Source organism: Carcharhinus amblyrhynchos, chromosome 2 (assembly GCF_965287045.1).
Source record: "Carcharhinus amblyrhynchos chromosome 2, sCarAmb.v2.hapA, whole genome shotgun sequence".
Lineage (NCBI taxonomy): Eukaryota > Metazoa > Chordata > Chondrichthyes > Carcharhiniformes > Carcharhinidae > Carcharhinus > Carcharhinus amblyrhynchos.
Window position 1 is genome coordinate 11,713,907 of NC_137325.1, and position 16,503 is coordinate 11,730,409.

Here is a 16,503-nt window from a genome sequence, read left to right on the forward strand (position 1 = left end):
TTCTAAATCAGTTATGATGTCATTGAATGGCAGAATGCATTTGATGGGCTGAATGGCCTATTGCTCCTATGTCTTTAGTTGTATGCATACATCACATCATCATAACACTCCTCTTTTATATACTGTTTAAGATTCTTCAAGTTGTTCATATTTTGCCAGGGTAGACAAATTTAAAGAATGCTTCAATTGTCAAAGTTGAGAAACTCAATGATACCCTGCCACTCACATTTTTACTATGGAAGGTACTGGGGGCATCCAAGTACGAAGCTTGGGAGATGTGTTCAGTAGTTAATCTACTTAAATAATGCTTTTATCACACTATTTTTTTCCCATGGTTTCTTGCACAAGTTTCCAGGGAACTTGTCAGTGGAACCAAGGCAAGATTGAATAGCACTTTATAAAGCTGGTTAAATAAAGATGGCTAAATAAACAAAGCTGATTTCTCAGTTCCCTATGGGAAGTAGTTCAAATGAGAGTACTTGTGAGAATTTGGAGGCGTTCACATACGGAACCTTACAGTGTGCAGCAGCATGGGTGCTTTTGATTGCATTTAGACAAGGAAGACAATCAATGCCATCAGCAGCAAAAGTTTAATCCAAAAGAGAACCAAAGGTCACTGGGGGTAGTCAGGAAAGTGGAGTTAAAGTCTTAATCAGATCAGCCGTGATCTTATTGAATGGCAAAGCAGACTCAAGGAGCCAGATGGCCTACTCCTGCACCTATTTTCAAATATTGTGTTGAGAAGGAATTTCCTGCAGAGGGAATTACAAGTGACAAGTAGATAAGAGAGCAGTAAAGGGATTGAAGCCATGGAAGGCACTAGCACCTGTTTTGTACTTAGGCATCACTATCTAGGCCAGCATTGTTACCCATACCTAATTGCCCTTGGAAAGGTGGTGGTGAGCCATCGTCTTGAACTGCTGCAATCCATGTGGTGTATGTACATCCACAGTGCAGACTCTACCTGGGTCCAAACACAAGCTCAACGTCCTTGACCTCTCTGAAGAACAGCACTTCCCATGGCTGGGATTGTTATGTTATATGGTCACAGACACTTTCAACCACCTAGAAAAAGACCTGCTACCTGTTCAACCTGGTGGCAACACATTATCGTGACTGTATGAGTTAGCAACATCCTCAATTTTGTTGCCTCTGGTACTTTTCAGGGTGTGGCTGGAGACACTGCAGGCCTTGTGGCTGACTTCACATAAATACATTAGTTTGGTGACAGTTTTATTCTTTGCCTATCCTGTGATGACAATGACTAGATTTTCTCATTCTGACTGGCTTCCAAAGGTGCAAGGTGCCATTGACTGTGCACATGTGACAACCCTAGGCCAGCCAGAAGTTGTTGTCAATTCCAGGGAAACTTTATTCCATCAATGTTCAGCTGATGTCCAATCTCAAGAAAATATTAATTGCAGGTCTGTATTAGATTACCCAGGAGCAGCGTTGATTCTTCCATACTGCGACAGTCCAACATCTCCAATCTGATCATTCTTGCAAACGAGCTGTCACCACTGGGTGTCTGTTGATACCTCTGAGCATGAGGAGTGTGATAGTACAAGCCATATGACAACAGATCTGTACCTTGCATGTCCTCAGCATACTTAAGTTGTATTTCAGATGCCTGGACAGATGTAGCGGCACATTTCAGTACTCCACGTCAACTAACACTACAGCAAGGACCAGAAGTACAGAAGGATCAAATTGCGTAGCTTATCTGATTAAAGATTCAAGTGGAGAAGAGGGAATCTGGTGCCCAATGGTTGACCAGCCAATCTCACCATTGCTTAGAATGTCTAAGTAGATTGAAAGTTCTCTTGGATTTCACATTAGACCTTTAGGAGGTTTTAAGCTGACTTTAACTTAATTTACAGCTCAGCTAACACAAAGACTTGCAGAGACAGTATTCTGGTTAAGAGGTTTCTTTAATTGGCCAGTCCTGGTCAACGAGCACTGGAGGGTGATTTGGGGCAGTTCCAAATCACTCTGAAGTTAAACTTCTCAGTATTACAATGATACCACTTTTCAAAAGTTATTTGCCCGCTCTTCGGCTCGCCTCAGTTGGGTATGAGCCAATCATTATTAGTATGGATTGTTTACCTTGATTTGGAGATTCTGGCGTTGGACTGTTGTTGTTTACCTTGGCCAGACAGCATGGGAATATATGGATTTTAAGAGTCTTTCTCACAGTTTTATAGTGCATACGAGACAATTCTTATCTGGTGTAATGTAAGACCTATTCATTTGCCTGTCTGAGATCTACAGAACACTCTGGAGGCCACACTGATAAAAGTTACTTTCTCCCTTCGCTCAGTACCTGTATTGTTCCGAAGAATGCGTTTTTTTTTAACTTGACTATATCCCATCATGCCTTAGAGCGTGTGATTTTAGACAAGGTGTATGCTTTTAATGCAGAATATAATATGCTTTCAAAAACACCTGCTTAAATTGTCTAACAGTGATTATGTATGTCTCAATGCAAGCAGTACCTTTATAAAATATACTTCAGTCACTTTGTGACTTTTCTGATTCACTATATTCACTCTGATTGTTAGTCTTTTTTAATTCCAAGTTATTCTAAACTCCCTCCTACATATCCTACCTTTTGGCCCTTGGCTAGCCCAAGATTAGGCCACTAAACAGAAGTTTTCAAACATGTAATCTCAGGTCCTAGAGGGTTGTTTGGCATCAGGGGTATTCCTGTCTCTACCCGAACTACAATTATCATTGCTGCATCCTGTGTGGACTTGATTGCTATTGCAGAGCAACATTTAAACAATTGTAAAATTACATTGACTGCTAAAACAACAATGAAAAAAAACATGATCCCTCGTACAATTGCTGTTCCCAGGGAACCCAGCCAACCTGAATCCCAGCCTCAGAGTAAAGTTTAAGTTTTTCAACCTTTTTTTTAATATGGCTGACTAGATCAGTTATGGATTCTGGATCAACGGGTATCTATGTACAACATTCTGTTCCAATTAAGGCACGTTCCACTCCTGGATGCCAGGACAAAGTCTAGTGCCGTACAATGCTGAAGTATCACAGTGTATGTAGCAACCGTCTCAACACTGATTTTAGTTGGGGCAGAAGCTGTATCTTTGGCAACTTTTTCCAAGACTGAGATTATGATAGTGTTTTATTGTGCCAACATCCTCATCCATACCAGAGATGCATGATGGAAAAGAAATGTTCTGCTCCCAAGGTGGCACGTCAATATCGCGTCAGAGAAGGAAGACAGGGAAAATAATAAATGTATGGGATCGCATATCCAAGATAACATGACCCTTTCTACCTGGCAGGAAGCCATGGATTTTCCTCTTCGCTACAAATTCAATATATGCCATTGAGAGTTGGTTAGGTGTTATTCCCATTGAAGCAGTAAGAGTCATTATAAGACCGATTGTCATTGGGCAGACCCATACATAATAGGCTGGTCAGCTTCACAGAGTTGTGACATTCGCTTGCACCTAAGTCACTCACAGGGCCTTCCTTTCTCTCAACACACAACATCCTCTTGGTTTTGGTACCATTTGTTTCAAGGTGAAACTGGAAGCTGGGCTCAATGTGTCAAAATTGGGTGTATATCTCTGCATGTTACCTAGCCCACCAGTACTTATGTACTCTGGTAAAATTCAACTCTGTCATAAATACTGGAATAACCTGATGCCATTTTTCCTAGGATTCTTAAAGGTATTGGCAAGTTGGTCCCACACGATCAATTCAAACCATGGCAGGGGTACTGATCACAAGAGTATCCCCTCTCAGCATATGTAAGGACTTGCAAGCAAACCCAACAGCTGGATAGATTAGAAGTTCCAGCATATGTATATGACATGTACAAGTAAGTTTTGATGTGCAGTTCCCAAGGTGAACAACAGATGACTTTAGGTAATAGCCTTATCTGAGTCAAAAATAGTACACTCAATATTAAAAGAATTTGGAAACCTGTAATCATTTTGGCAATCTAATATTGACAGTTCCTATAATTCTCTTCTATATTCCTCAATTGTTGACCAGTGCCAATCCCGCATAACAAATGCATTACATTTACTTACATGTCAGTTATTCAATGTGGTAGAGATGATCTGTCTGCTGTGGTCCTGTCTGAGGAAATAGCGGATGGGGGGTGCCCCTTGGTTGTAGCAGTACCCTGTGGGCAGATGAAATATTGGGATACGCTGACAGGAACGATTTGAAACAGTTCTATGAAACCCTCAACACTCCCTACGGACCTCAATCTCTCGGGGGTTCCCCCCTCCTGAGCACAGATGGTACAACTGTCATTACAGAGAGGGCTCAGATCCTGCAAAGATGGGCTGAACACTTTGAAGCCGTTCTCAACTGGCTGTCATCTATTAATGATGATGCAATAGACAGGATTCCCCAGGTCGTTATCAACAGTACCATGGATGACCCACCAGTAGTAGCTGAAGTCACGAAAGCTGTCAGCCAGCTATCCAGTGGCAAAGCCCCAAGGGCAGGTGCCATACTCGCAGAGATCTACAAAGCTGCTGGTCCTGTACTTATTGAGAAGCTCACCGCGTTGTTCCAGTCCTTTTGGAAGCAAGGATCCATTCCTGAGGAACTTAAAGATGCTTCCATCGTACACCTCTACAGGACGAAGGGCAATCGGCAAGTATGTGACAACCTCTGAGGAATCTCACTGCTCTCCATCACAGGAAAAACCCTCGCAAGAGTCCTGCTAAATCATCTGGTCATCTGAAGCTGGGCCTGCTTCCACAGTCACAGTGTGGCTTCCGCAAAGGTTGTGGTACTATTGACATGATTTTTGCTGCGTGACAACTTCAGGAGAAGTGTCAGGAGCAGAATCGCGAGCTCTACACAACTTTTGTTGATCTCGCAAAAGCCTTTGACACTGTCAACCAACAAGGCCTCTGGAGGATCATTGTCAAAATTTGGCTGCCCTCCCCCTCCAATTCATTCATGCCAGTTCCATGATGGCCAGACTACTGGATGGCAGAGAATCCTCTGAGGCATTCCCATTCACCAATGGTGCCAAACAGGGCTGTGTGCTCGCACCCACACAGTTCAGCATGGTGTTTACTGCCACGCTGAATGATGCCTTCCATGACAGTGTTGCTGGAATCAGCCTCAAGTAGAGAGTGGATGGGAAGCTCTTCAACCTGAGGAGACTTCAAGCTATTACCAAAGTGAAGGAGACTGCTCTGAGAGACTTCCTCTTTGCCGATGACTGTGCCCTGTATCCTGGCTCAGAGCCAGAGACACAAGTCAGTATGGACAAATTTTCCACGGCTTGTGACAACTTTGGACTCACCATCAATATTAAAAAGATCGAAATCATGCACCAGCCTGCTCCTCGTACACCATACACAGAACCCATAGTCATAATCAAAGGACAGAAACTACAGACGGTGGACCAGTTCACTTATCTTGGCGCACCTTCTCCCAAGCAGTGACTATTGATACAGAAGTAACTGCAGAATAGCAAAGGCAAGTTCTGCTTTCGATAGACTGCACTCCACTGTATGGGAACGTCGAGGAATCAGCCCAGCAGAAAAACTGAAGGTCTACAGCGCCATGGTACTCACTACCCTCCTATATGCCTGTGAAACACCGACTGTGTATCGAAGACATGCAAGACAGCTCAATCATTTCCACATGACTTGTCTTCGCAGAATATTACGCATCAGTTGACAAGACAAAGTACTAGACACTGAAGTTCTCTCTAGAACAAGTCAACCATCAGTCCATATACTGCTGACGACAGCGCAGACCCGGTGAGCAGGTCATGTCATCCGTATGCTAGACGAGCGCGTACCCAAACAGCTTCTATTTGGGGAACTCTCTGCTGGAAGACACGCGCACGGAGGGCAGAAGAAACATTACAAAGACACACTCAAGGCCTCCCTGAAGTCGCTTGACACAGACACGACCATTGGGAAACGTTGGCACAAAACCACACTACCTGGCACTGCCTCATCCACAAGGGCTGTCAAGCTTATGGAGCAAGGTGCATTGCTGAAGTACAACTTAAGCGTGAGCCGCACAAGTCCACAACCACCAGCACATCAACTACAGTGCCTACACAAGTCTGCCCAATATGTGCCAGGACATTCCGTGCCCGAATTGGAATGATCAGTCATCTTCAAACACATTGCATCCAGCCTCAGAATGACTAATGATGTCGGGGTCCTCATCAATGACGATGGACAAACAACAACAACCCTGTGAGTATAACTAGAACGCCTTCTGGCTCTCAGTTAGTATTACATTAATATTACATTAATATTACATTAATCGTACCATTTTTATCTCTTCCTCTTGGTTCCTGTGCCCATGGCCTGAGCTACTCTAGTGGCCTATTTACAAATTCCTTTCACTAGACTATATATCAGTGCCAAGTCAAATATTCCAATTAATTGAATTGCACTCAATATCCCAATTTCTTCTTACTGTTTTAATTCAAGTTGTTATCTTAATTACTTAACTCTATCCAGTTTGCCTCATGATATCTTTAATACAGAGATTATACTTTTCTGTTTGATTCCAGGCAGTAACTTATTTTGATTGCTTGTTCTTCGTCTTAACTAGCATTGTTTTAAGGTAGCTTGCTTAAAGCACATTTTCTTATGTCAGAATTATCCCAAATTCAGAAAACAGTGTTGTGGGATTTCACATTTCCATTAGAGTCTATCTTTTCTCTTAAACTTTGTTCCTACATCCATAGCTACCATTTAAACTGTGTTTTTATTATTTTTTCCTCCTCCCTTAGAATCTCTTTTAAACATCTCTTTTTAATCACCATTGTCTTTCTCATCATCCATCAAATGAATCCCACTTTTAATTCTGTCCTACTTTGTTCAACTTTTAGCTCTCCTATAACATCTCTTCTATTACCTGTTCACTATCCCATAGCTCATCTCGCTTCTCATCTGTTCCTTTTCCTTCAATGTTCATCTATCCTACTGGGTTATTTCCCTCATCTCTACCTATAATAATCTGTCAGTTTAATGGTAGAAGTAGGCTTTCCCATCAAGCCCCACCTTGCATTTGATACAGTTTTCAACCTTCCCATATTGAAAGCTTGCAATAGAGTGTGCTGTGTTCGGAACTTCTTCTCCCAGTTTTGTGATTGGTTCACTAACTATGATCTTCTACACCATACAGTCCAACCAAAATGCTGTTGGATCATTACGGCAGTATAATAATTCCCTTCATTGTCGCTCAGCCCTAATGCTGGTGCTGTTCCAAAAAGTTGTTCAATAGTGGTCAATGCAGCCTGCCATTCCTCTGCCCGTTCTACCTTTCGTACTCCTCACTAGATGTCCTGCCCCCTTTTTACTGGATTTTGATTCAGGCTGATAATTTCTGCATGTTGAAAATCTATGAATAAATTCTCGAATGTCTTGAAGCTACTGCAAAGTTTGCTTTATTTGCAGTTACCTGCAAAACAAAAACACAACGATCCACCCTGCTTTGGATAGAATGGATTAATTCTCTGCTAGCTTCAAAAGGGATAGAGTAAAATTCTCAAATGGACATCATTATGCCATCACTTTAAAAAATCTAGCAAGGATTTGGAACTCGGGACTAATTCCTTTCTCAGAATCTAATTCTAAAATTATCTTTTCATTGTTAATTGCATCAGAAATATATCCTTGAACCTAACAAGATATTTTGATCCAAGGTTTGTCATAATCATTTCAAATATCCCAAATTTTAATTAACCCTATCAAACTAAGACTATTCCACATTACACTTATTCCACATCCTTTAGCCTACATTTAAAATTTGCACATTTAATTGTTTCCGTAAATCTGCCATTATAAATAACACTGGCACGACTTTCGAAGTGATTTAAAATCAAATCAGCTGTTTGCTGAAATTGTTAACTTTCCTTCAGACCCCCAAGCAGAACTTATCATACAACATAGAGATAGCCATAGCTCATAAATTTTAAACAAGTCACCTTCCATTTCCAGATTCTGAGTGACAGAACTCAAAATCTCTGTCAAATTAAAAATAAAAATAAATTTCAATCTCCAATGTATAAAAATTCTTAATTACCAAATTAGGGACAGAAAATGGTGAAATCTGTGCCAGCTAAAGACATGAGATAAAACAAATATGCCGTTACAATTTATTCAGACTAAGGTAAAGAAAAGAATGCATGGCTTCCTCCAAGCTCTACATCTTTTCGTATCATAGTTTGAACCAAAGATTATTCAAAGTTCAAATTGGCTATTTTTGAATCCAATTTATAAATTCTGACTTTAAAATTTCAATTTACTTTCCACAAATTGTGTTCAAAGTAACTTCCCACACATAATATATTATATACGCATATATACCCTATATTTTCTTGAGAACATCCGTGGCCATTGATTGTACTCGAGATTAAGCAATTTCAAAAATTTATCTTATTTCAGTTTACACTTTAATCCAATCCAATTCACATTTGATTTTAAACTCTGTTTCAATTTACTATTGTAAAATCTCAATTGGGGGAAAAAACATTAAAGTAAACGATATAAAAACATCCACAGAAGTAGTTTATTAAACACACACACAAATGCAAATGGAAGCTTTAAATCATTCATTCTACAGCTTCTCCTTTCATTTGATCTCAACATTCTAAACTGGAACGAAAATAAAACATTTAAAGAAAATAAGGCAAATTGATTAAGACAGTAGCCTTCGTTCTTCCTTGTTCCACACTGTAATCAAACTCCAAAAACGAGTAAAATCAAGAACTTTTAAACTTAAATTTTAACAGATTTAATACTTTTTTTAGCCTCTTTGATGTTAAACTTTAAAGTGTAAAGCGTGGCATTTACTGTCCACAATAAATACTCTACAAAAACAAACAATGGCTTTGACAACGCCTGTCCTTAATTTAATGCAACCACAACCAGCTACCAAAATTGAAACATTACTCATTATCAGCTGAACTTCAGATTTTCTCAAAGTACTTTTTTTTGTATTTTGCTAGTTAATTCACAATATTTTAATTGTTCTCTTTCAGTTCTGTAACACACACTGCACACCTACACTTTGCTCAGGAAGTGAGTAAAGGGCCTCCTTTTAGGGTGTTTGCGTGTTTATTGGGGGTTTCAGCTCCTGCTCCTTACTGCAGATGGGCTATTTTCAATCTATCCCAGCTACCGAGTTTTTTGGTCAGCTTCAGGAGATCCTGAGTCATATCTTTTATCATTTTCTTTATTAATTTTCCTGTGCTTGTATTAAACTGCCTTCAGATTCCTCCCCAGAGGTCTCCTGACTTTGGGCGAGCCAGCATCAATATATCGCGTGGCTCTCACCATCTAGTGTGTTACGACCGCGCAGCTTTGTTCTTTGTTTTAGCTCTGCTACTGAGATACAAAAATCTGTCTCTGCTTCGCTTCCTGCACTGCACCCCCCCAACACCTATTCTGCATGTTCTTAGATGGGTTGCGCGGCTTTTTTAGCTCTGCTACTCAGGGTGGTGCAAAAGCCTGTCTTTGTCTCCCGGCATTAGCACATGCACCTATCCCTCACATTTTCCCTTTGCGTGGCTTTTTAGCTCTGCTACTCGGGGCAGTGCAAAAGTTCATCTTTGCTCCCCTTATTAAGCATATCCTCAGATTCTCAATGTCTTTTTCTTCGGGCAGAGTATTTTTCTCTCTGCTAATTGGGCCAATACAAAACGTCTGTCTTTCGTTTCCCCATATTAAGCACAATCTCAACAACGTTGGGTCCACAGCTCCCTATTTTGTTCGAGATGCTCAGCTTATGGCTCCGGCAACCTGACATTTGATTCCTCTAATTAGTGGGTGGCAAACAAGACTATACTCACCCACACAAGAAGATGTATCCAGCTGCTGGAATTCCCGTGAATGACCTTGCTCGCAGCACCAATCTGTAGGAGCTATTTTAGAGGCTAAGTATTAAGTTGATTTTAACTTAACCTACAACTCAGCAAATATAAAGACCTGCGCCGATAGTATTCTGGTTAAGACGTTTCTTTATTGTCTAGGCCTTGTCAGCAAATGCCAAAGGGTGATTTAGGGCAGTTCCAAATTGCTCTGAAATTACATTTCTCAGTATTACAATTATGCAACTTTCAAAAGCCATTTGCCTATCCCTTGGCTCAGCTCAGTCGGGTATGAGCCAATCATTATTAGATTGAATTATTTACATTTGGCCAATAACATTTGCCCTCTGACAGCATGCAAATGTGATTTTGTGGACTTTGAGTCTTTCTCACAGTCTTATGGTGCATACTAGACACTTTTTATCTGGTATAATGTAAGGCCTACTCATTCACTTGTCTGAGATCTTCAGTGGAGTCCACACTGTTAAGAGTTGCTTTCTCCCTTTGCTCAGTAGCTGTATTGATCCAAAGAATGTGTTTTTTTTTCACTTGACTATATTCCATCAAGCCTTAGAGCACGCATTTTTAGCCAAGGTTTAATGCAGAATATATGTCACAAAAAGTACGTGTTTAAACTCTCTAACAGTGATTATATGTATCTCCATACAAACAGTACCTTTGTAAAATATACCACAGGCACTTTGTGACTTCTCTATACTATATTCACTCTGTTAGTCTTTTTTTAGTTCCAAGTTATTCTAAACTCCATCCGACAAGGCAAAAGTAACTTTCACATTGCCTGCACTTCCTCCTCTTTGCCTCCAAACCCCCATTTATATAATTAGTCCTATAATCAACCATTTACACATGGCACATGAACTAGTTGGTCTCAGCCTATTAATGATTCCACAGTCAAAATTACAAAAAATGAGAACATAAGTTGACATTAGCTTTGCCAGAATAGGGAATAGGGAAAAGTGATGCAAAGTAATCTTTTTTGGGTGAGATAATACTGAAAGATAGTAGCAAAACTTTTTTCAGATGAACATGTATGCATGTCCTCAGTGAACTAAAAGCTTTTCTATTTCTTTACCTCTGCTGAAGTCTCTGAGATTGCAGCATTTGGGGCTGCTGGGGAGGAGCCAGACTGCTTTGATCACTGAGGTTCTTGCAACTCCACGTGTTGCAGCCTATGATGGCCTCTGCACCCGCATAGGGACAGACTGGGTCAACATGCCGAGTACTATTGGGAATAGGGAATGGGCTGTAGTTGAGACATGGAAACATTGAGAGAAATTTCGACTTTCTTTTCCTTTCTTCTTTGTCCCTCTCCCAAGCTATTGGCACATCGTTCTGCCTCTCTTCAGTAGGGCAATTTGAAGAAAATCAGTGACTTCTTGTTTACCAATAGCTCATGCACTTATCATCCTCTTTAAGGAGATGGGAATGTTGATGCCCATCATTTGTAGGGTCTATGTCAGTTTTATTATTAGTGCATCATTATTCATATTCCACAGAGGGCACTGCTTTTTCATTGGAAGATATCCTTGTAGTAATCTGCAGCATCAATCCACAAATGTTTGAGCTGGACTTCTCAGAGAAGCTAACATACAGTTAATCCCCAAAGCCCCTGCTGAGCATTTGTGACCACCACAATTTGTGGTGATCTGCCTCTGGTCCTTTCAATTTCTCTCCCTTGTATTTTTCATTCTTCTGCAATTGGGTAGGGCAGATCTACAAATGTCTACAAAGCATACGTGCATGATATGCATTTGGTTACTTTGCCCATTAGTAGAAGTCACTGATTTGTCACTGACATGCATTTGATGGTAAGAAATCTCAACACCGGGTTAAAGTCCAACAGGTTTATTTGGTAGCAAACACCACTAGCTTTAGGGGCTCTGCCCCTTCATCAGGGGAGTTCCCACTCCCCTGACGAAGGGGCAGAGGCCCAAAAGCTAGTGGCATTTGCTACCAAATAAACCTGTTGGACTTTAACCCAGTGTTGAGACTTTTTACTGTGTTTACCCCAGTCCAACGCTGGCATGTCCACATCATGCATTTGATGACCATGTGTTGAGAATTGGGGACTGACAGAGGTAGGATTATATCACATAAAGTTAGGGAATAAGTGACTGCAGTGAATAGAGGAAAGGGGAAGTGAGGAAATGCATTGAATTAGAACAATGGGTGGTCTTAAAGATAATTGGGTTAGAGGAGTGATGTGAATGGTATGCTTGGCAGAGCCAGGTGTATTAGGAGAGAACAAGGTGTGATGGTGTGGGCACTTCCATAATGTCAGTGAACTACAACTTTTGCTTACCCTTCCTGGCATGTTTAGGCCATTGAAATGCTTCACAGACTGGATCTACATTCCTGTAATGATATCCTACTACTCATATCTTGAGACATCTGCAGCCATGCCATCTTTGTTGTAGCAGCAGAATTTGTTTTTCCATTGCTAAGGATGAGTCCTTCTCACTGTGCTCAACAATACTTCTAGGAACCACACCATTAACTCAGGATAGAGCCTTATCCTTGCTCCCACCTTGCAATTTCCACTTCAACTCCACAAAGCTCCTTCCAAGTGCCATTGTCAAATGGGCTTTTAAATTGTCATAATAAAATTGTGTCATGCATGCCTACATTATCCTTGCTGATGAGCAGTTGAGACATGAAAGTGAAATGATAATGAGCATCCCTTTTGAAAGCTGACATTCCCTTTGCCCCACGGTCTTGTAAATTTATTGGCCACTATTACCCCACTCCTCTCCAATCTTGTCTCATTGTTGACGCATATATAAATAGCAATACTAAATTATAATGATGACCTGTACATGAAAGAATGTGATGTTTGTTTGTGTCCGTAAGCTTTGAATTTGCTTTTTCTGCATCTTGTATGTACTATACATTACTAATATTTTAAATGAACAATACCACAAAAGATCTTTTTGATTGATTATATTGACAATTCAAAACAGATTTAACACTAAAAGCACAGTTCTCATCAGAAAGATCAAAACTCTGATGTTTCGTAATGGCATGATAACTTTGATAAGTTGAGAGCTTTGCAGTTGCTTCTAAGTCGTCAGACTTCAGTGCTTACTGATTATTACTAGACTGCATTGCATTCAAATTCTTGTTGCAGTTTTACATATTCTGTGTGCTACGTACAATTGAATTTCTAATTTAAACAAGCTCATCACATCAGTATTGTAGATGAAGTATGACGTATAGAAAAGGATAGATCAGTAACTTGGGAAGGGAAAAATTGAGAGACTTTTAAAGGTAAATGTGTGTTTCTCTTCAAAAGTAACTATCTTGATTTAGATGGGACAAGTTAGCTAACTATTATTCAATGCAGAACAGACGACATTGGAAAAATCCAACAGGTCTGGCAGCATCTACAAAGGGAGAAAGAAGACTTAACGTTTCAAGTCCTTTGGGTCTGTATCAGAACTGGAGGACTGAAGGGAGGGAGCTGAGAGATTGCAACAAAATGTAGCAACTTTAAGAACAAAGACCTTGTGTGGGTGTGGGGGGGTGCAGATTGTATGGAGACAATACAAGTATTGGATATTTTGAAAACGGGTTTAAATGGAGGATGAAGTTCACAATCTAAAACTGCAGACCTAACTGTTGGATCCTGAGGGCAGCAATGTGCCCAATTGGAAGATGGGCTTGCGCTGAGCTTCAATGGAGCTTGCAGCAGGCCAAGGATGGATATATAGACATTAGAGCAAGGCGCTGAGTTAAAATGGCAAGGAACAAAACAGTTGGAGTCATGCTTGCAGACTGAGTGAAGGTCTTCCACAAAGCAGTTATCCAGTCTGTGTTTAGTCTCCCCGGTGCAGAGGAGATTGCATGGGAACAGCGAATACAGTAGACCAAATTGAAAGAAGTGCAAGTGAAACACTGCTTAACGTGAAAGGAGTATTTCAGGCCTTTAAACAGTGAAGAGGAAGGGGATATGGAGCAGGTCTTGCACCTTCTGTGATTGCAGGGGAAGGTGATGGGGAGTTGGATATGGTGGAGGAGTGGACCAGGGTGTCACAGAGGGAACAGTCCCTATAGAATGCTGACATGGGGAGTGAGGGGAGGATGTGCTTCATGATAGCATAGTGCTGGACCTGGGGAAGTGATGCAGGACGATCCTCTGAATGTAAGACTAGTGGGTTGAAAGGTGAGGACAGGAGGGATACTATCATGGTTCAGGGAGGGAGAAGGGTGAGGGCCGACATGCAGGAATTGGGTCAAATTGATTGAGTGCGTCAGTTAAGGCAAAAAGCAGATATGTCAAAAGCACCATTTTTGATGGCGACATGATCAGAACAGATGTGAAGGAGGCAGAGAAACCGAGTCTTTATAGAGATTGGGGGTGCAAGGAGCTGTAGTTGAGGTAGCTGTAGGAGTCGGTGGGTAATGAATATTGGTAGTCATCTATCACAAGAAATTGAGACAGAGGAGTCAAGAAAGAAAAGTGAAATATCAGAGATGGACTATTGTGAAGATGAGAGAGGAATGGAAATTGCAAACGAAATTGATATATTTTTCTAAGCCCAGACAAGAGTACGAAACGGTACTCATACAATCTTCGAAATAACGGGAAAAGAGTTGTGAGAGCAGGCCTGAGTAGAACTGGAACAAGTATTCCACATAACCCACCAAAAAACAGAACAATCTGGGGCCCATGTGGATATCCAATAGCCACATCTTTTATTAAAACTTGCTACCCACCACTGAACGTCAATCTGTTGTTTCCAAGGTGGTCATCACCTCTGGTGATCTTCTATCCATAGCCTCCAACCTCTCGTCCCCCAATGCCACAGAACCTGCTTCTATTTCCTTCCCAGAATTCACAAACCGGCTGCTCTGATAGACCCTTCATATCAGCCTGTTACCACTCCACCAACTCTTTTTTTTCCTCTCTTGACTTCATCCTCTCTCTCTCTCTTTGTTTCTTTCCCACCTACATTTGTAATTCATCTGATGCCCTACATCATAAAACAATTTCCAGTTCCCTGATTTTGACTGCTTCTCCTTCACTATTGTCAGGATTGTTTGCGGGCTCTCCACTTCTTCCTTGAGCAGAGACCCAAACAATCCCTGTCCACCATCACTCTCATCTGCCTGGCTGAGCCTGTTCTGTCACTTAATAAATTTCCTTTAACTTGCTTCACTTCCTGCAAACAAAAGGTGTAGCTTTGGGTACCCATTATGGGCCCATTTGAAGGATATCCTCTGCCGTTTCTGCAGACTCCAACACAATGCTACATGAAATTTGAGTTTAAGAATCATGAGGTTATGCTGCAACTATACAGGACCTTGGTGAGACCACATTTGGAATATTGTGTGCAGTTCTGGTCACCTCACTATAAAAAGGATGTGGAAGCATTGGAGAGAGTGCAAGGGAGATTTACCAGGATGCTGCCTGGTTTGGAGGGTAGATCTTAGGAGGAAAAGATGAGGGAGCTGGAGCTTTTCTCTTTAGAGCAGAGGAGGATGGGGGGTGACTTAATAGGAGTTTATAAGATGATGAGGGGGATAGATAGAGTGGATGTTCAGAGACTATTTCCTTGGGTGAATGTAGCTATTACTTGGGTGCATAACTCTAAAGTTCATGGTGGGAGATATAGGTGGGATGTCTGAGGTAGATTCTTTACTCTGAGGGTGGCTGGGATGTGGATTGCACTGCCTGCTGTGATAGTGGAATCGGACACTTTAAGAACTTTCAAACGGTTATTGGATAGGCACATGGAACACAACAGAATGATAGGGAGTGGGATAGCTTGATCTTGGGTTCGGACATAGCTCGGCACAACATTGAGGGCCGGAGGGCCTGTACTGTGCTGTACTGTTCTATGAAACACACCCTACCATCACTCCCGTGTCAGCATTGTGCAGAAACTGCTGTCTCTGTGACACCTTCATTCACCCCATCTGCTTCCCACAGCATCTTCCTTTGCAATCACAGAAGGTGCAACATCTGCTGCTCCTTTTCCTTCTCACCATTCAAGGCCTTAAACACTCCTTTCAGGTTTCACTTGCACTTCCTTCAATTTGGTTTCTTGTAGTCACTGCTCCCATTGCAGTTTACTCCACTTTAAACAGACTACAAGCAGACTGCGAGACCACTTTGCAGAATACCTTCACTCAGTCCACAAGCATAATCCCGACCTGTTGCTTGACATCTTAACTCAACACCTTGTTCTCATGCCCACATATCCACCCTTAGCCTGCTGCAGTGCTCCAGTGAAGCCCCGTAGAAGGTGGAGGAGCAGCATCTTCTGGTTGAGCATGTTGTCTCAACATTCTGTTCCGCAGTTTTTGATGATGACCTTTCTCCTTCATCTTAAGCCCCGTTTTTTAAAAAATCCCACGCACGTATGGCCTCAATGCACAGACCCCCACCACAGACACATGCACACACACACCAGGCCATCTGTCTTTTTTTCTTAAAATTGTGACTTTTTGTTGCAATCTCTCGTTTCTCTAACACATTCTCCCTCCCTCCAGTTCTGATGAAGAACCAAAGGACTCGGAACATTGACTTTGCTTTCTAAGTTTATAAATGCTAACCTGTTGGGTTTTTTCCAGCATCATCTGGTCTTGTTTCAGGTTTCTGCATCTGCTGTGTTTCTTCTTACTGTTAATCAATG

General features: G+C 41.4%; 2 protein-coding genes across 2 annotated transcripts in view; one reads left to right on the forward strand and one right to left on the reverse strand.

The window, feature by feature from the left end:
- Positions 1-16,480, reverse strand: part of cdyl (chromodomain protein, Y-like) — a 189,792-nt gene extending 173,312 nt beyond the window's left edge. The window contains exon 1 of the mRNA XM_080202092.1: positions 16,424-16,480. Within this exon, the coding sequence (XP_080058218.1) occupies positions 16,424-16,447 (24 nt within the window). The 5' untranslated portion in view covers positions 16,448-16,480. The remainder of the gene's footprint in view (positions 1-16,423) is intronic.
- eci2 (enoyl-CoA delta isomerase 2) overlaps positions 1-16,503 on the forward strand; it is a 105,779-nt gene that overhangs the window by 12,840 nt on the left and 76,436 nt on the right. The window lies entirely within an intron of this gene.